Genomic DNA, 18,654 nt, shown 5'->3' with positions numbered 1-18,654 from the left:
CCAGCGGTTCAGTGAAGTCTCTGGACATTTTAGTTACCTGGCTTCATGTGTAAGGTTTGAAAAGAGCAGTTACCCAGGTGATCAAAGTAATGGCACACATCAGACAGAAATGCCCTGGGCCTCCTGATGCAGGGTACTGAGAAGACACCACCTCACATGGGTGGCACTTTCCAAACATGAATACCTAAATCTAAACAAGAGGATATCACATAACCCACAATGAGAGACTTTATTCCAAAGGTCAAGTTCAAAAGCAACAAAGACTCAGGAACTGTCCCTTAATAGGAAGAGAGTAAGAAGACAACACAACTAAGTGCACTGTGGGACCCTGGTTTGTACTGTGGACTAGCAAAGGTCCTTTAGTGAACCAGCTGACATTTGAATCAAGTGTGTAGGTGTGTTAATAGCATATCAGTGGTAATTTCCTGCTTTTCATGACTGCATTATGGTTTTGTAAGATGTTAACATTTGGGGAAGTTAGGTAAGGAAGATATGGAAACCCTTTGACTATTTTGGCAACTTTCATATCAGTGTAGTTATCTCAAAATAAAAAGTTTAAAAATCTGATGAAAGGTATTCTTCTGTGCCCTGTGTGGGTCTCTGTCTTCTGAGGACACCTTTGAGTTTCCTTTGCTGGTCACGGCAGGGACTGAGAGACACTGCTGAGGGTCAGGCTTTAGGACCACCTGTCATCCTTGTGTGAAGAGCTCTGCTTTGCCCAGAAAGTGTGTCCCTCAAGGCCACCTCCACTATTCGGTTTCTTACCTTGTTCCACTTTCTCTGTCAGGGAAACTCGGGGTTTTCCCTGGGAGCTTTGACAGGGGTCTAGAGAGGCGGGCAGTCAGCATTGTGGCCATACAAGGTGGAATGAACAGCCTCCTCCAGGCGAATTCTGAAACACAAAATGCACTCTCAGTATCGTCTTGTTGCCCTCAGAGGTTTAGTCTGGAGGGGCCATCTTCCTTGCAGGCTGTGAAAGTCAAACTGAGCCCTGTCTATTTGACCCAGGTCCAATTAGGCAGGCCTTCCTGCACCTTCCTCTCAAGCTGCAGCCTTGTGATATAAAGAGTCAGGAGGATGGGACAGCTAGAAACCTGGGTCCTGGTTCTGGCTGTGCCACCAATTCACCGGGCAACCCTGGATAAGTCATCACCCATTTGTAGCATGAGGAAGGTGGGCCAGACCAGTGGTCCTCAAACCAAGCTGTGCAGCAACCACTGGGGACTCAGGGACTCAGAGGCCTGTCCTCTCAGGGATTCCAGCTCCATGAGCCATTGTGTTCCTCATACCCAGCAAATCATCAATCTGTGTGACCCAGGACAACAACCTTCAGCCTGTTTGCCCACGTGCCTCCTCAGACAGCTTTTGCAGCCCCACACTATACACATTTGACTTGGCTCCTCACCTCTCACTCCAGCCCCACCAAACACAGGGCCTGGCTCTGAGGCTGGATTTATCCGTAACTCATTACTGCATGGGGAGTGCAGTTATATTATAAAATGAGCACGCTTTAATCAACCTAAATGGAAACACACACACACACACACAGCCTCTCCCACCACCCCCTTTCAAGGTTAAATCAACTTTATTGCAACAAGGTAAGACCTAGTGTCTCCTTATGGTTACTCATAACCATAAGTACTTGTGTATTATTATTGACTGTTGATCATGGTGTGGCTTGGTGCCTCCCTGTCCTAGTCACTTGTTATGACTCCTGGCCTCAGAGAAGAAGGGGAGGCTGGGAGGGAGCTGAGCGAGGCAACCACAGCCAGAGAGAGATTGCTCTTTTCTTGGTGAACCTTCCCGGCCTCTGCTGTGCTTCTGCCGGGGGCAGCTCCTGTCCTGCCCTTTTGCTGTCTTCGCCCAAACCCAGCTTGGCCGACAGGTCTGCAGTAATCTCACCAACTAGCCAACCACTGCGAGTTCACTGCAGGAGGCAAATGGAGGTTTAATCTGTTTAATCCTCACGAAAGGAAAACGAACGGATCTCTTGGTTTATGTGGTCTTTCCTGGGTCAGGCAGTAGCCTGCTGCTTCCCCTTCGACTCCTACTCTCCATACTCTATTGCCAGCACTGCAGTCAAGTTATGTGACTCCCTCACCCAAAAGCCTCCTTCCCTTGCCTGTTGGAACGGCCTCTGCCTCCCTTCCTAACCTTGTCCAGTCCTGCACTCCCCTGGGCTCACTACACTGTAGCCACACTGACCTTCTGGAAGTTTCCTGTGTACACGAAGCTCTTTCCTGCCTCAGAGCCCTGGTCCCTGCTCTTCCTCACTCTACATGGCTGAGTTCCTCTGAGCTTTCAGACTCCACAAATGCTGTCCCCAACCCCCCCATGCAAGACACAGAGGTGGTACTCTTTAAGATCACTCTTCAATCCAAATTAACATCATCAAAATGCCCATACTACCCAAAGCAATATACAGATTCAATGCAATACCTATTAAAGTACCAATGGCATATTTCACAGACATAGAACAAACACTTCAAAAATTTATATGCAACCATAAACGAGCCCGAATAGCAGCTGCTCTTTTGAGAAAGAAGAACAAAGTAGGAGGGATCACAATACCTGATATCAAACTGTATTACAAAGCCACTGTAATCAAAACAGCCTGGTAACAGAGAGCCCAGAAATAAACCCAAGTCCCTATGGGCAATTAATATTCGACAAAGGGGACAGCAACATAAAATGGAGTAAAGATAGCCTCTTCAACAAATAATGTTGGGAGAACTGGACAGCTACGTGCAAAAAAATAAAACTTGAGCACCAACTTACACTATACACCAAAATAAATTCAAGGTGGATAAACGACTTAAATATAAGCTGTGACACCATTAAAGTCCTAGAGGAGAACATTGGCAAGAAAATCTCAGATATTCCACGCAGTAACATTTTTACCGATATGTCCCCTAGAGCAAGGAATATAAAGGAAAGAATAAACAAATGGGATCTCCTCAAAATTAAAAGCTTCTGCATGGCTAAAGAAAACAGTATTAAATTAAAAAGACAACCAACTGTATGGGAAAATGTATTTGCTAATGATACCTCAGACAAAGGTTTAATCTCCAAAATATACAAAGAACTTACACGACTCCACTCTAGGAAGACATCGAACCCAATTAAAAAATGGGAAAAGGACTTGAACAGACACTTCTCCAAGGAGGACATACAGAAAATCCAGAGATATGTGAAGAGATGCTCAATATCACTAGGTATCAGAGAGATGCAAATTAAAACCACAATGAGATGCCACTTTACACCAGTCAGGATGGCTATAATAAACAAAGCAACAAACAAAAAATGTTGGAGAGGTTGTGGGGAAAAGGGGTCCTTAGTTCACTGTTGGTGGGATTGCAAACTGGTACAACCATTATGGAAAACAGTATGGAATTTTCTCAGAAAAATAAAAATCGACCTGCCTTTTGACCCAGCAATTCCACTGCTAGGATTATATCCCAAGAATCCTAAAACATCAATTTCAAAGAACCTATGCACCACAATGTTCATAGCAGCACAATTTACAATAGCCAAGAGTTGGAAGCAACCTAGGTGCCCAGCAGTAAATGAATGGATCAAAAAATTGTGGTACATATACACAATGGAATTCTATGCAGCAGAGAAAAAGAAGGAGCTACTAAAGTGGGACTTCCGCCAAGATGGAGGTATAGGTGGATGTGCCGTGCCTTCTCACACAACCAAGTTTAGGGACAACTAAATATTAGCACCAGAGAACACAACCAGAACAGGGAAAATTGAACTTTTCGGAAGTCCGTTAACAACAAATTCTTCAGCCCGACCGGTAAGGGGCGAAACCGGCGTCTCGTGAGGAGTTGCACGGGAGGGCTCCGGTCAGACGGACCCAGGCGCAGAGTCCAGACGCAAGAATCCAGACGCACGGGTTCCAGGCCCAGGGTTGGACCTAGTGAGCGACCGAGCGACCCACCGGGTGAGCGACTGCTGAGGAGACGGTGGGGAGGCGGTGCTGCGTGTTGACTGCGGTTGCCTGTCTGCGGGCGAGCGGACGGGCGAGGGAGTGGGTGATTGGACCGGGGCCCTGCGGTCCCCGTGGCTTGCGGCAGTAGAGGGCGCCACCATTTCCCGCTCTGACCACGCCCCCACATACAGCGTCACAACCCAGCGACCTGGGACTCCAAGGCGCCGCTTCTCACATTTAAAGGGCCAGAACAGACCAAAAATGTCGCAGGAAAGACCTCAAAGCCCCAGAGATAAATCTAAGCGACGAAGAAATAGCAAAACTCTCAGACGCACAGTTTAAAACACTGGTCATCAGGATCCTAACAGATCTGGTTGACTATAGCCACAAATTAGAGAAACATATGAAGGCTAAACTAAGGGAAATTAATGGAATTCCACAGGAAACCCATAGAGATGAAAAGGAAACTGGGACTCAAATCAATGGAGTGGACCAGAAGAAAGCGAATAATGGCCAAACAGAAAAGAGTCAAGGAGCAAGAATTCAAAGAAATGAGGAGAGTCTTAGGAACCTCCAGGACATCTTTAAACGCTCCAATATCCAAATTATAGGGGTACCAGAAGGGGGAAAGACACAACCACCAGTGGAAAAATTATTTGAACAAATAATAAAAGAAAATTTCCCCAATCTGGCAAAGGAAATAGACTTCCAAGAAATCCAAGAAGCTCAGAGAGTACCAAAAAAGTTGGACTCAAGAAGAAACACACCAAGGCATATCATAATTACATTAGCCAAAATTAAAATGAAGGAGAGAATCCTAGAAGCAGCAAGAGCTAAGGGGACAATCACCTACAAAGGAGTCCCCATCAGACTGTCAGCAGATTTCTCAAAAGAGACCTTACAGGCAAGAAGGGGCTGGAAAGAAATATTCCAAGTCATGAAATCTAAAGACCTACAACCAAGATTGCTCTATCCAGCAAAACTTTCATTTAGAATGGAAGGACAGATAAGGTGCTTCTCAGATAAGATCAAATTCAAGGAGTTCATCATCACCAAGCCCTTATTATATGAAATGTTAAAGGGACTTATCTAAGAAAAAGAAGTTAAAGAAACATGAACAGTGAAAGAACAACAAGCTCACAGTTATTAACAACCACACCTAAAACGAAAGCAAACTAAAAGAACAGCTAGATCAGGAGTGGAAACATAGAAATGAAGATCTCAAGGAGGGTTAGCAACAGGGGAGTGGGAGGAGGAGATGGGGGGAGAAGGTACAGAAAATAAGTAGCATAGACAGTAGATAGAAAATAGATGGGGGGGGGGCAAGAATAGCATGGGAAATATAGAACCTAAAGGACTTGAGACACATGGACATAAACTAAAGGGGGGTAATGGTGGGGATGGGGGGGTAGGGTGGAGGGGAATGAAGGGGGGAATAGAACAACTGTAACAGCATAATCAATTTTTAAAAATAAATTTAATAAAAAAAAAAAGAAGGAGCTACTACCCTTTGCGACAACATGGATGGAACTGGAAAGCATTATGCTGAGTGAAATAGGCCAGGCATTGAAAGACAAATACCATATGATCTCACCTTTAACAGGAAGCTAAACAACAAAACCAACAAGCAAGCAGAATAAAAACAAAGACACTGAAATAGAGAACAAGTGGGCAGCGACCAGAGGGGAGAGGGAAGGGAATTTAAGGGGAAAAATGGGGAGGGATTTTGAGGAACAAGTATGAAAGACACAGGAATGAGGACTGGGGGGGGAGAAAATGGGAGGGAGGTGGGGAGACGGGGCAGGGGGAGCTGGGATGGGAGAAATAGACAAAAAACTGTACTTGAAAAATAACTAAATAAAATTTTAAAAAAAGATCACTCTTCAATCCAAAATTAATATCCTGTTTCATTACTTTATCTTCTAGACCACAAGCTTGGTGAGTCCAGGCGCCTTGGCCATCCTGTCTTCACAGAATCTCCCACGCCTAGAAGAAACCTGGCCCCAAGGAAGCACGCAGTGGGTCTCTGCCGAATGGGGATAGTCTGTGTGCTCACAGACCCCCACTCCATCCAGACTGGCCCTCCATGGAAGGCAATGCCCATCATGCCCATGCTGGACTCAGACACTTTAACTGGGTGACCTCCACCCCACCCCAGCACAGACCAGCTGGCTGAGCACACACATCTCCACCTTCTCTCACCAGAACTGGAGTCTGAGGTCACCACCACTGGGTGATTTCAAATCCAGTCGTCTATAATTAAAGCCCTTTCTATCCCTTATGCTCAATACTTGTGGCAGAGAATGCTTCAATATTATCTCCAAATAGAGGACTGCTTTGAATTTTATTTTCCTTATAGTCAGCAATAGCTAAAAGTGGTAGAGTCAAAATAAAGTGCATAGAAGCTCAGCCCCTTGAATAATGAATGCACTATTCACAATGCTGTCTCACATGCAGAATGGTAGACCTGCAAATCTGTTTCTTCTTTTTTTAAGTTTCTTAAAAACATTGCTATTTGCACTCCAAACACAGTACTATAGGCTGTGGGATTCCCACATACTCTTCAGGGTTCTTTGCCCTCTTAATGCCTTAAGCTGGGCTTCGTTCTCTGTAAATATTAAATTCTCAAACTTGAAATGCCCCTCGCTTGCCATTGGTTTAGAATCAGAAATGATCGTGGGAGGTAGGTGTCGAAGAATGACAGAGGAATTGTGGGGGTTGGGAGACAGTCTCCTTAGCCTTGAATTCAATGAGCTGTCCCTGGGAGACTTGACACAGGGGGGCTCGACACCCAGCCACCAGATTTATGAGACACTGTAGCAAAACCAAAATTCTCACATGTTAACTGTAATCTGGAATAAACTTCACTGAGAACACTTGCATCTGCTCTTGGGAGTACCTCCTTTCAATTTTCAATGCATAACCCATTGTAACCTGTGAGCACCCCCTAACCAAAAATACAGTGTGCATCCTTGTCCTGATGCCGGGCTCCATTGCTGCATTTGGACAGGACTATCTTACAGACGACATAGCTGGGTTTATTCCTCTGGGTCAGGATCAAGGTGTCCCCTGCAAGGGACAGACATTCCTCGTACTGACATCCTTGAAAAAGATGAGTCATCATCAAGAAATAAGTAACACAGAAGGCAGGCCCTAAGCAGGAAAGAGAAGTCACTTATTTCTGGACAGGAAGTCCAAATGGGCCTTGGCATAACCAAGTGGGAAGGAAAGGCCCTGCCCCACTGGGGAGGGCGATCTGGGTTTAGGCAGGAACCATACCATGTAGGAACCCCAAACTGAGGACTTCAAGACCAGCTAAGGTGAGACTCCAAGGCCTAAAAACTGGCAGCCTCTATTATACTTAGCTGTTTCATTTGGCCAGCGTAGTGTTTTAGAAGGCAAGGTTACTAGGCAGCTAAGTTATGCTTGAACTCAATACAAACAATTTTCACTTACTATCTTAAGCCTACCCAGATCACTGTTGCTAACTGCCCGGGGACGCCATGGGATTTGAGTTTGAGATTCCTCACCAGATAGATACATATTATCCTTTGGCCATCTCCCTTCTGATTGCTTATTATATATAATGTTGCCTAAAAGTTCCAGCTCAATTTAGCTATGCCTGCTAACTGCACAGTTAATGAGGGCTTCCTTGAAGCCTGCAAAAGAGCACCCTGACAAATTTTCAAGCCCTCATTCAAAAAATGCCTGTTATTCCTTAGAAAAATTAGTATTCTGGAACAAAAGTTTAAAAGCATGATATAGGAACACCAAATGATATAGCAGACATTGTTCTCACCATTTTATCATAAATACAGCAATGACTCTTATGCACCTGTATTTAAGAGACCCTAATCTGGCAAACCTAATGCTGACATTTGGACTAGTCTGAGGCACTCTAGTCACTAGATTAGATTTAGGAGGTGGCCAGTTCTCTCCAGGGAATACGTCACAAACGCTCTCTGCAGTGGTCATCTTTTGGATATCTGTCCCAATCACTTTATGCCTGTTCTCAGACCTGCCTTTCACCCCCATGATTTGGCCTCTGCAGCTATAGTTGGACAGTGAGACCCCCTCCTAGCCATGACGTACTGGGTCAGGGAGAGACACCTGACCCAGGATGACTCCATCACTCTGTCCCCTGGCACTGAGAAAGAATGATCAGCCTCCGTGGGGCAGGAACATGTGATCCGGCTGCTGCAGTGGCGAAAGGGGGCAGTTATGCTGCACTGGGCCTGATGCCACAGAGAGATGGAGAAAGCCAATCTGCGGAGAAAGAAGAGCCAGGTACACGTGCAGAAAGGAAGGGAGTTGGAGATGGAGAGAGAAAGAGAAAAACAACAGAGTGTCCTTCAGCATGGGGATCCTTAGAAAGAAAATGCCTACTAAGAAGGGCTCCTGGTGGCTAACTAGGCTCAAATTTAAAAAACAGAGCCTGTCAGCCATTTCTACACAGGGGCCTCTCATGCAAACCTCACTTCAGGGAGAAGCCTGCACCGAACCACTTGCCTCTGCAATGAACTGACTGCCTGCACTGTGTTTCTGCCATCTGAGTCAGACGTTAGGAAGGAGTTCCTGGAATCCCATTTCAACCAATAGGACTGAGGCTTTCCCCATCCAATTAGAACTGCACAGCTATATATCCCCATCAGCATCTTCACCATCCAATCAGAGAAGCTTCATTCTGATAAATCAGGAATGTGCCTTTTGGGCCAATCCAACTTATGAGGATATGGAGTCCTCATTTGCATGAGGACAGACCAATCAGGAGCCAGGGGCAGGGACTTCTGCCCATATTAAAGTCAGCTCCCCTCTGGCTCTAGAAGCATACTTTCCCTTTCTACTCAAGACTGTCTGCCTGCTGGAGTTGAAACCCTAGAGATGTCTAACTGGAGCAAAGCAGACCAGACCATGCTGGAAGGGAGCAGAGAAGAGCTATCTAGCCAGAGAGGGGCTGGCCCCAGGGCTCCCTCATTCCAGTGCCTCGTTAACAGCTATGCTGCTTCATAATTGATCTGTAACACCATTAAGCTGCTTTGACAGTGGTGCTGTTCTCATAGCCATGCTGTATCACAATTGAGCTGCTTGCACTGAATACAATTTTTCTTCACCCCATCCCAAACTGGGGATTCCTGCTGGTGTGGAATTGATGCCAACCATAGATTGGCAGGCAGATCTGAGTAGGAGGCCACGGTGCTCTCCTATCCTTCAGCTCTGTGTGGTAGGCAAAGTCTTTACTCTCCATGCGATTTAAGCAGCTTCAAGTTTCTGTTATTTGCAGCCAAAACAATATTGGCTAAAACCCACTGAAAGCAGGTTCTTTCTCAGATCATTATTATTAATTCTTATACTTGTTCCACATTCTGAGAATGCCACACTGTAGATCTTCTAATGACAACAGGAACATGGGCCCCACCCTCTCTACTTCTTGGTTTGTTGCTGGACTGAACTGGGTCCTCCAGAGTTGCTAGCCAAAAGTAAACTCTGAAATGATTTTATGAGAAGGAACAAATTTTATTTCCAGCTAGCAAGCAAGGACACACCAGAGGGTCACTCCCAAAGTGGCACATTCCTGAACTTATTCAGGGAAATCGTGCATAAACTTCAAGGTGAGCAGCAGCCTCCCACGAAGAGGTGGGGACATTCCTGTGCATGCACAGTTGGAAAACATGCCTATACAAATGTCGCATATTCAAAAATGGTAGAAGATGCTAGTTTATAATGAGGGTATAAGAAGAATAGTTCAGGAGGAGGTCACTAGAGGGGCCTCCAGGCTACTTTGGCCGGCTTCAGGCAGTCTGAGCTGGATCAGCCCCCAGTCCTACAAGTCAGTGCACTGGGCTTATTCCTACAAACCTTCAATGCTAGGGCTGGTGTACATATGGCACAAAGTTTAACTACTAAGCCTTTCTGTTAGACGCTTTGCACATTACGAGATAACAGTCACATAAACCCTACAGGGGCGTCCGACCCACGGCCGGTGCCTGTGGGCTGCTTGCGGCCCAGGATGGTTATGAATGTGGCCCAACACAAAACTGTCAATGTACTTACAACCTTACTCAGTTTTATACTGTTTTATTATTTAGGTATGTACATTTTCTATATTAGTGATCACAATATAGATCACTGTATTGTGATCTATATATAGATCATTTGGGACTTGCTTGATGATTTTAAAAGATTATTAAAAGGGCTGCTGCATAATGAGGGTTATTATGTTGAGGACTTTTTTGCTTATCTGTGGTGGTGGATATCAAGAAAATTATGCACCAACCTTTTTTTTCATTAGTTTTCATTAAGTGTTCGTGTATGTAATGTGTGGCCCAAGACAACTCTTTTTCCAGTGTCCCAGAGATGTCAAAAGGTTGGACACCCCTGTCTTATGACATCCAGGGTAAACTAAGTGGGTTTACAGATTAATCTAAGCAAAGTTATGGATCCTAAGTAAAAAGTCTGTGTGTGTATATATATACTTATATATACACATACATCTATTTAAAGATGTTATTTATTTACTCTTAGAAAGAGGGAAAAGAAAGGAGAAAGAGAGGGACAGAAACATCAATATGTGGTTGCTTCTCGTGCACCCTTTACTGGGGATCTGACTCGTAACCCAGGGATGGGCCCTGACTGGGAATTGAACTGGTGATCCTTTGGTTCACAGGCTGGTGCTCAATCCACTGAGGCACACCAGTCAGGGCTTATTTATATATACATATATGGTTACAAATTGGCCTCCCCCAGGGGACAGTGTTACCAGAACTCCCAAAATTACCAATTGCCAGAGTAAGTAAGAATTCCATCTTTAGGAGAACAGGGCTTGCCTACTGAATTCAGGTCAGACCACTAAACCGATGAAGTCTCAGGGCTGCAATCTTGGCCTCTTCCCACTACCATGGCAAGTTCTCATAGAATTACATGTGATCAACATCCTACCAATCCCAAATGTTTATCTCCAACCAGCCGTCTCCTCTGAACTCCAGACTGATATATCCAATTGCCCATCTAACATCTCCGCTTAAATGTTGAATAGGTGTTGCCAATGTCACCTGTCCAAACTGAGCTTGTGCTATGGCCTTTCGCATCTGCTCTTTTACATCCTCTTCATCCCTGACTCCTCTCCTTCTCGCACACCCCACAGCCAAGCTGTGGTCAGCCAGCCCTGACTCCACCTTCACAGTATGTCCAAGATCCTCTGCTACTATTTTTTTTAGAGAATACAGTGCTTTACCACTTACAGATCTTTTACATACATTCCATTTGACCCTCACAACAACCCTGTGAGGCAGGCTGCACAGATATTACCATATTTTGCTGTGTATAACGCACTCCTGTGTGTAATGTACACCTATGTTTTTGGCCCAAAGTTTCAGGAAAAAAATCTTTTGATTTTTAATTTTTATATAATCTTTATTCTGTTTTTCCATTACCATTTAGTCCCCTTATCCTCCTACCCTCCAGTTGTTTTAATTTTTAATTCAATGCTTTATTTATTTATATTTAGAAACAAAACTGATCATCACATTCCAAGGGTATTATTTTGCATACAGATATGATTATTCCTTTCTGGAGTTACACTTTTAATCATAAATAAACATAAATAAAAGCATATAAACATAAATAAGCATAAATAAAAGAATTAAAAACACTTATAGATATGGAGTTAGCACTACCCCTACATAGTGTACATCCTTATTTTTCCCTCAAAAATTTGGGCAAAAAAGTGCACATTATATATGGCAAAATATGATATTCTTCTCATTTAACAGATGGGGAAAGTGAATCTCGGGGCAGTTAATTGATGTGCCAAAGATTCTCAGTTTGTAAATAATTTCTGTTAATATCTGTCTTTGGCCTAAAAATTTAGCACCCAATCTTTTCCTCATACTCACCCTACCTACTTCACAGGGACAATGAAGATAAAATGAATTCAAGGCCAGAAAAATACTTTGGGAGAAAAGAAGCACTGTATAATTATACCTGCAAGCTATAATTTTCCACATCACCTTTTTCATTCCAACTTGTGTGTAAATCCAGAATTTAACATTGTTTATGTTCTGTGTTCAACTAATCAACTAAATAAGGCAGGGGAAAAGGGTGCTCCCGTTTAGTTATATAAATTACAATTAGCGCAACTTGTTATAACAGCAAGTTGAAAAGCACCATGAAAAGGCCAACATGCAAGTAGGACCCACTGAGGCACAGAGCAAACAAGGCAACATTACCAGATAGGGCAGGCTTGCATAGAGTGAAATTGTGATGTCAGAGTTCAAACTGGCACACGCAATGGTTATCTAACGCTAGGTGGTGGCAAAGAAGAATTATTTGTTCTGCATCATACAAACAAGCAAAAGATTAAATGGGAACCCAGGCAAAAGTATTTCATGTCACACAGATCTCTCCAGCTGCCTGGGTTACTGGACTTAAGGGGTTCATTGCTTGAGATGTTCTATTCAAGTATGAAATGTGGTTGTTGCAAGGTAGTTTTATTTACTTGCAGCAAGTAAAGGAGACAGAGGATTCATATCGTAAGCTGTCTCACTAAAAGGAGGGTTAGCCATTGCTTACATACACTATTTGATCATTACATGCTGATTTCTTCTTTGCAGTTGGTTTCACTTACCATGTTGGGTTTTTGTCAAGCTCATCCTGCTTACAGTTGGTCTGCACAATACTGTGCTACATTTTAACATTTAGCAAGAATAGCATTTAGTAAAAATGGCCCAGACCTTGAGACCCTGGTCCTATCCAACACCTACAGAAAATATAAACAACAGTATCATCTTCATTTTAAAGAAATGTGCTCATACCCTAAACTAACTAAGGAACAGCTCCATGCTAACTTTCCCTGGCTAAAATAAACTACGTAGTACCATTATTCCTAGTCAGACTAATACACAGAATGTCTTTTCTTTCAGCCAAAGCATTTCTCTCAACAGAATGTCTTTTAAAGTAATGAATTAGATGGCTGTTTAGATTTACTTTTTCAGAATACACTGTGGATTGTCTTGCTTTTAAGACTCAAAGACTGAGTTTTTGTGGGGGGATCAGCCACTTTTCCTCCCCAAGCAGATCATGTCTTGGTAGACTTATTCTCATCCATGGCAGCCGGGGGGGCCCTGCAGGCGGAGCCCCCCAAGTTTTTATTGGTGATCCTAAGAACATGTGTTTGTAACACTTGATGTGTAATGGGTGAATTTCATTCACACATTAAATGTTCTATAGCATTTGTTCAGAAGATTATATATTATATAAACTATTCAAGTCACACATACACTATTTTAAGGGTCTTTTTAACCAAGATGAATTCCATTCAGCACATTTCTCCTCCTGTGATTCGTACTGAGTAAGCTTTGTTCTTTTTTTTTAAATTTTCTTCTACAATAGTTTCATATTTCTCTTTCATTTCTGCCCATTCTAGGTGAAGCAGTTCTATTTCTAGATTTTCTGGGCTAGCAGCTCCGAAGTGATGCTTTAAAAAATCCAGAGCACTATTAGGTGTCTCTGATTCTTCGCTAATACCTGTCAGCGTGTCCAGTCCCCTTGATTTCTTAAAGTAACTCCAGAACTGCTCACACCTCGAGTCAGCAGCTTCGTAATGGGCCATAATAATAGTGGCAGCTGCGTAGCTGGCTCCAGAGACTGTGGCTGGTGAGCTCTGGGCAGCACTTCCCTCTGCTATCATCTTTGTCTAAGCCTTCATCCCTTAGTGCCTGGATTATTGTAATAGCCTCCCAACTAGGCTCCCTGCTTCGAAGCATCCCAGCCCCGCTTCAGATGCCGTTCAACACTGCCTGTATGATCCTGTGAAATAGAAATCAGACCATGTCGGGAGTTGGAGGACTGGGTGAAACCGATGTAAAGACTGAGAAATACAAACTGGTAATTACAAAATAGTCATGGGGATGTAAAGTGCAGCAGAGGGAATATAGTCAATAATACTGGAATAACAATGCATGGTGGCAGGTGAGCACTAGAAATATTGGAGGGAATACTTTGTAAAGTATGATTGTCTAATACCTAAAATCAATTCAAAGTAATATTGAAAATAAATTGTAATTGAGAAAAATTAAAAATGCAGGAAAAGGGTGAAGGTGCAGAAAGGAAGGAGTCAGACCATGTCATTCCTGTACCACATTCTTGCTCAGAATAAAAGCCAGGAACAGTACAGACTGTCTACAAAGCCCTGCATGAGCCCTGGGTTTCCATGCCTCTCTGATCTTACCACCTCGTTCATAGCACCTCAGTCACAAAGGCCTTGCTGCCTTTGGAACATGGCAGGCAAGCTCCTGCTTCAGGGCCTTTGCCTATACTTTTCCCTCTTCCTGGAACATTCTTCCCCTCACTGTCCACAGGGCCCATCCTCTCACTTGGTCTTTTACTCAAATGTTTACTCAGTAGGACATCCCCTGCCACCATATCAATCCCACCCTGACATTCTGTATCCCCTTTCCCTACTTCCATTTTTTTTCTTCCTTGGTAACTTACATTATAACATTACATGTATTGTGCTTATTTATCTTATTTGTCTTTCAGTCCTATTAGAATGTAAAATACGAGACCAGGAAGTTTTGTCTGTTTCATTTACCATCGTATCCCAATACCTAGCAGTGCCCTGCACACAGTAGGCACATAATATTTGAATGCATTAAGTGTTTTCAAGAGAAGGACACCATGATCAGAATTACATTTTAATATAACTCTCAGTGGGTTAAGAAGCTGTGGCAGTAATCAGGGCCCACACTGTACAACCATGTGGGTTGCATACTGCACGACTCTAGTGAAAAGAGAAAAGTTACTCACCCCTGGAGAGATATAGAGAGCTACTAGCCCTGGTGAAAACCGTGGAGGTAATTACAAGTGGTCAATCTGGCTATGTTTTGAAGGTAGAGCCTACTATGATTTGCTGACAAATTAAATGTAAGATGTGGAAAAAGAAGGAATTATAGATATTTTCAAGATTTTGTTGCAGATCAAGTCAATCCAACTGACAGATGAAGAAGACATTCTGTTCATAAGAGCTTACCACATTTTGAATGAGAGTATACAAGCTGAAAAACTTGGTCCTTACCAGGGCCCCTCCAAATCCCATCTCCAACTATACTTCTTCCATCTACTCATTATACCACTTGCTACACCAACTCTCAACAAGCCCTATACTTTTCCAAGTTACTGATTTTGCTCATCTGACTTGTCTGACCAAGTCCTACTGATTCAAAGAAACACCTCCTTCAAGATGTCTTTCTTGATCTCCTAAGTCAAAAAATCAATCTCTCCCCAAATTCACATTTCACTCCTTGCTTCTGTACATCTGTAACAGCACTTACCTGGAGAGGGTACTAATAGAGGTATGTATTCACAACCCCAATGTCATTACCAAGCTCCACCTGGACTGTGAGTGCTCCACACAAAGGACCAACGTGTTGTACCACTGATTTCTGGCTCCTGCAAAATATCTATTATGGTGCCTGATAGGAAGCAGACGCTCTAGAAAAGTGTATTGGGAAAGAGTATGAAAGCTTACACACATTTCAAAAGTCAACTTCCTTCCCTGCCGCGGGTACGTGCTGTGTACGGGACCAGAAGCCAACGCTCGGGTACTTTAAGCTGCGTCGTACAGAATCCCGGCAGCAAGAGGCCTGCAGGCGGCCATCCACAAAGAAATATTTGCCTCTGCACCCCCTCGCAAGGTTAAACAGAGACTCTGCATCAGCTGACTGTGTTCAGAACTTGCATGACCAGCTGGAAAAAAAGAGCTCAACTATGCGTGCAGCGACAACCCCTCTCCCAGCAGAGACTGGCGCCAGAGGCTCGCAGACCGCCCTAGACCGCTGGGTCCCAGCCTTCATCCTGCAAGCAAAAGAGCGCGCGCCGCCTGAAATGCGCGGGCGCCGCAGGCTGTACCTCGCAGCCAATCTCGGTCCAACTTTCCTTCGGTTGGCCTGCGGCGGGTGGCCGGAGGGGCTGGCCCAGAGCTGAGCTCCCTTTGGCTGAAGCGGCGCCGCTCCACGAAGCTCCGCTCCATTTGCGCCCTTGGGCCCCCTTGGCTCCCGTCTTCGGTCCCCTACCCCAGCCTCCCCAGCCTCCCCAGCCTGCCCCCGCAGCGCCTCCACTTTGCTTGGTTCTCTTCCGTTCCCAGTCCTGTTGCTCAACCAGTACTCCAGCAACCGCCGGCTAGGCTAGTGCTCAAGACAGCTGTACCGGCGGCCTGACCTCTGCCTAGCATCCTTCCCAAGGCCACAGCACTAAGGAAGGGAGCATTCCTCACGGCCGAGAGAAGAGGGTCTCCTGGAGGGTACGGGAGGGTTAGGAGGGGTGCGGGGCATTCAGAGGAAATACGGTGGAGAGTGGAGCTCTGGGCCCGGGACTGGAAAGCAGTACAGAGTGACCTTGGTCCGGTTCATTCCCAATTTGGGGCGGGGCGGGGGCGGGGGCGGGGCCCCTGTCCGTAAAACGCAGCAGTAGGGCAGGATGAGTCTGGAGGGTTTTACTGGGAGCCTCGGGGCCGTGTTATTCAACCTGGGCCGCCTCCTGCAGAGCACCTTATACCGAGGCTCGCACAAGGCGGACAGGAGGCCCAGGAGGGCGGCGGTTGAGGACCATCGGAGGCTGAAACGGGTACGGCCGGGATCGGTCCCTCTTACTACCTTGTCTACTCCGCAGCCGCCCGTTCCACCTGCAACCCCGCAACAGGGAAGGGGCGGCGCGAGGCCAAACCAAACTAAGCAGAGGCCGCCGGCGCACGTCAGCAGAGATGCAGACCCCTCCTCTTACCCCAAACCTAATGGGCAGGGGGTCCCGGCCGCCGACGGCTTTGCTGCCGCGCCGCCTTAATCCGGCGCTTCGCAGGTACTGGCGCTCCTAGCTTGGCGGACAGACGGGGGCGCTGCAGCCGTTTCCTCCCCGAAGGCCCCTCACGCTCTCCCGCCTGAGGCCTCAGATGCCCGGATGCGCCTGGACACCCCGGGTGCCGGCGTTCTGGCTGCGCGGGCGGATCGCGAGGCCGGGCGGACGTCGCCAGGGCCCGGAGTGCTCCCGCGCCACCTCCTTAGCGCCGGGGCATCCGGCCTGGCCTTGCTCCTACAGAGGTTCCCCCAGTCGTTAAGCACCCAAGCTACGATTGCTGGTCCTTGCTAGGCGCCCCCTGCTGCCGGTCCGTCTTGCAGCTAAGCCGGGTTCGCATCTCACCCGCGTCCTGCTCCTGGAACTGCCAGGGGAAGAGAAGTCACTGCTTCGGGAAGTGAGGAAACCCTGGTGTGGAAGAGGCTCTTTCCAGGTCCTATGCATGTTTGCTGTCTTTAGAGCTCACCTGGGTTGCTTGGTTGGTATTTATTCTTTTAATATTTTTAGTATTGCTTTTTTTAAATTGGACATCTCGGCCCACAAATTATCTCTTTGTAAAGATACAGTCTTAGGGAGGCTGGGGGGAGGGGAAAGGGAAAAACTGGGATTACTGTAATAGCATAAACAAAATATTTTTAAAAGATACAGTCAAATATTTTCAAAGTATAAGGCTATCAACATTATTTGTGTTCAATACAACACGTGTATATAAAACTGAAGTAATAACAACATAATAACACCAATAATTGTAAGTTATGGGCTAAAAAATCATTCTCACATTTGAGCTTTTGTTTTCATGAGGGCATGTCCCTGTTTTGCATGATAGGAATTGTTGTGAAATCTACGTAGAGTCCGAAGAATATACCAATATAACTACATACAGTTTAGGACTAGATAATGCTTTTAAATTCCATTGTGTATAAAATAGATTTAGTTATGTTGAAACTGATGTACAGAAGTAACTCAGTTACCAAGTGTAGCAAGCAAAATTTCAGCATTCAAATTGCATTATTGCATAACCATTGCTATGTATTCATAACAAATTCAATAACTCTCTGGAATTTAAACTCTACTGAGTCTTGTGTGAGTGTATAAGCTACCACAGGATTCACAAATTTAGGAATCCACCAAGCTCCCAGAACATGTTTCAAAGGTACAACATGACCTTATACTCTAGTTCCCCAGTCAGAGTAATTCTTAGTGGCATCCCTTTCACTCCTGATAGGCTCTGTTTAGATAAGAGATTAAATGGTTTCTGTGCTCGATTAGTTGGTTTTTAATTTTATCTTTTAATCAGATGAAATTTATTTAAAGATTTGCTCTGAAGAGTCTTTAAAAATAGTTGAATAGCATAGCTTCCCAGAGTTTCAGCAGTATAATGGCAGAGGATGGTGGGCACAGATCAGGCTGCCCGATCTACAACAAGCCTCCAGAATAAGAAATGAGCTGAGGAGGAAAGGAAATTTTCTGAGCAAATTATTGGCAGATAAAGACTGATTGGAAAGGGACCAGGCAGATGAGAATGGGGGAAAGGGGGAGTGTTGAGGAGTTAACTGGCCTGGTGGGGCTTTAAAGAAGTCTGTCAGCTCCATGCCATGAGCTTCTTCTTCATTCCCAGCTCCTGGCACACAGAGCCTTGAAAACTGGAACAGTCATGAAAGAAGGATGCACTTGGTTCTCTGCACCCATTTCACAGACACACTCAAGCCAGAGTACTTGTTTCAGTGCTGTTTCAAAAGGGTTACTCTGTATAACAGTCATAGCAATGAATTGCTACTTTGAGCCACCAGGTTACACTTTTAGGGTTAGGTATTGCTGGAAAAGCAGTTAATTAAAGGGGAATTACTATCCCACCTAGGAAAACTATAAGTCCT

At 45.0% G+C, this 18,654-nt stretch overlaps 1 protein-coding gene and 1 pseudogene across 4 annotated transcripts in view; both read right to left on the bottom strand.

Annotated features, from left to right (window-relative positions):
* BDH1 (3-hydroxybutyrate dehydrogenase 1) overlaps window positions 1-18,654 on the bottom strand; it is a 93,899-nt gene that overhangs the window by 33,119 nt on the left and 42,126 nt on the right. For 3 of the 4 annotated variants that reach the window (XM_053672896.1, XM_037147424.2, XM_037147421.2), the window contains exon 2: window positions 766-892. In XM_053672896.1, coding sequence (XP_053528871.1) covers window positions 766-857 — 92 coding nt within the window. In that variant the 5' untranslated portion in view covers window positions 858-892. Of the gene's footprint in view, window positions 1-765; window positions 893-16,711; window positions 16,798-18,654 lie in introns of those variants that run through there. The other variant, XM_037147423.2, reaches the window with a different exon arrangement.
* On the bottom strand, window positions 13,214-13,844 carry LOC119050889 (c-Myc-binding protein-like; annotated as a pseudogene).

The sequence above is a fragment of the Artibeus jamaicensis genome, unplaced genomic scaffold, assembly GCF_021234435.1.
Source record: "Artibeus jamaicensis isolate MK-2021 breed Jamaican fruit bat unplaced genomic scaffold, CSHL_Jam_final contig_793, whole genome shotgun sequence".
NCBI lineage: Eukaryota > Metazoa > Chordata > Mammalia > Chiroptera > Phyllostomidae > Artibeus > Artibeus jamaicensis.
The sequence above is the reverse complement of the archived record's forward strand: the minus strand, read 5'-3'. Positions and strand labels throughout refer to the sequence as shown.